The sequence below is a fragment of the Mus caroli genome, chromosome 9 (assembly GCF_900094665.2).
Source record: "Mus caroli chromosome 9, CAROLI_EIJ_v1.1, whole genome shotgun sequence".
Lineage (NCBI taxonomy): Eukaryota > Metazoa > Chordata > Mammalia > Rodentia > Muridae > Mus > Mus caroli.
In genome coordinates, this window is record NC_034578.1 from 88,307,344 (window position 1) to 88,308,818 (window position 1,475).

Below are 1,475 nucleotides of genomic sequence, written 5' to 3' on the forward strand. Positions count from 1 at the left end.
CAGAAAGCTTTCCTTAGTTTTTATTTCATATTACCATGAAATGAAACATTGCTCACTCGTTAATAGTATTGTAGAAAATAATAACAAACCACATTCCTGGTGTGGGCTGTGTGCGATCATTCCATNGTGAGTGATATTGGCAGCTGTGTTTGGGGTATTTCTACTGAGTTCAGTGTCAGTGTCTCTCTTTTTAAAGGTGCAGCCCATTCTTAAACCATGCTCTGCTAAGATAGGGTGGGCATGGCCCACAAAGGCTTGAGTGAGTGGTCTGCAGTGTATAGTACAGACCTCTTAGTTTTGCTTATAGGTTCCCTTGGTTGGAAGTGACTTTGTATTCCCAAATTCTCTTCCTCTGCTACAGAAAGGAATTTAATTATCAATTCAAACTGTACTTACTGATAGAAATCCCCAAAAGATGTATTTAAGGACTAGGAAAGTCCACTAGGTTAAGGATTTTAAGGTATATCTCAACTCAGTTACTTAACAGTTTCAAGACACTTAACACAGAAGTTTCTCATCTGAAATTATGTTTGTTCCTGCATTATATAGGATCACTGCACGAACTGCTTCTATGAAAGGGGCAGAGCCACATCCCCTGATGCTTTTCATAAAGCCCTGTTCTTGGCATTGCAGATCAACTCTCTAGATGGCGTGTCTAACATCGGCAGTATTATCAGGAAGTGGAATGGCTTTTTATCAACNATGGTAAATGCTGACCACTTCGAGATTCGCTTCCCTTTGGCCCTGGATGTGAAGATGAAAGCAATGATTTTNGGNTCTTGCTTCCTCATTGTAAGCCCTTCTCTGTGGCGTTGAGAGAATCATTCCTTATGATGGGAAGCAGTGCCATTTCTAGGCCCATGGTTGGCACTGGGTGACTGATTTTACTCATTTGTAGCAGCGACAAAAATACTGACCTTTCTAGGGTGACCTTTCTTAGCTGTGTAAAGTCGGATGGGGCNCACCTGAAGGTGTCAGGTAGACAGTGGGTGCAGTTGGCTTCGTTTCCTATTGGTTATCAGTCTCACTACTTCAAAACAGCTGTCCTGTGAAAATCAATATAATAAAGTAACTAGAAAGCAGCTGCCCCCTTTTTTCTTGCATGTCAACTGCAGTCATGCTCACTGGTGTTCCATCCTCCTTCGGCTTCGCTGAGCTTTTCCATCAGTTAATGATAACATTTTAATTGGTGCTGAATATGAACAGCTTATTATCTGCCTGCATTCTCACACATTAGCTGTACTCATAAATATTTCATTAGATTTATTTACCGGAATAGGATGTTCCCATGATAAATTGTGAAGGCTATTAAATGCATTAATATAATTATTTCTATCTATCTGCCAACCATCTCTCAATCTAAATATAATTCCTTCTCCAATTTCAGGACTTCATGTACTTTGAACGACCTCCTCAGCGACGTACATCAAGATAGAAGATCAAACAAATCATCAATCAAAAAACAAAAAAAAAAA

General features: G+C 39.7%; 1 protein-coding gene across 1 annotated transcript in view; it reads left to right on the plus strand.

The window, feature by feature from the left end:
- The window catches only part of Plscr4 (phospholipid scramblase 4), an 18,230-nt gene extending 16,755 nt beyond the window's left edge, over window positions 1-1,475 (plus strand). Inside the window, 4 exon segments of the mRNA XM_021173094.2 lie at window positions 169-178; window positions 511-620; window positions 623-792; window positions 1,388-1,475. Of these exon segments, the coding sequence (XP_021028753.2) occupies window positions 169-178; window positions 511-620; window positions 623-792; window positions 1,388-1,435 (338 nt within the window). The 3' untranslated portion in view covers window positions 1,436-1,475.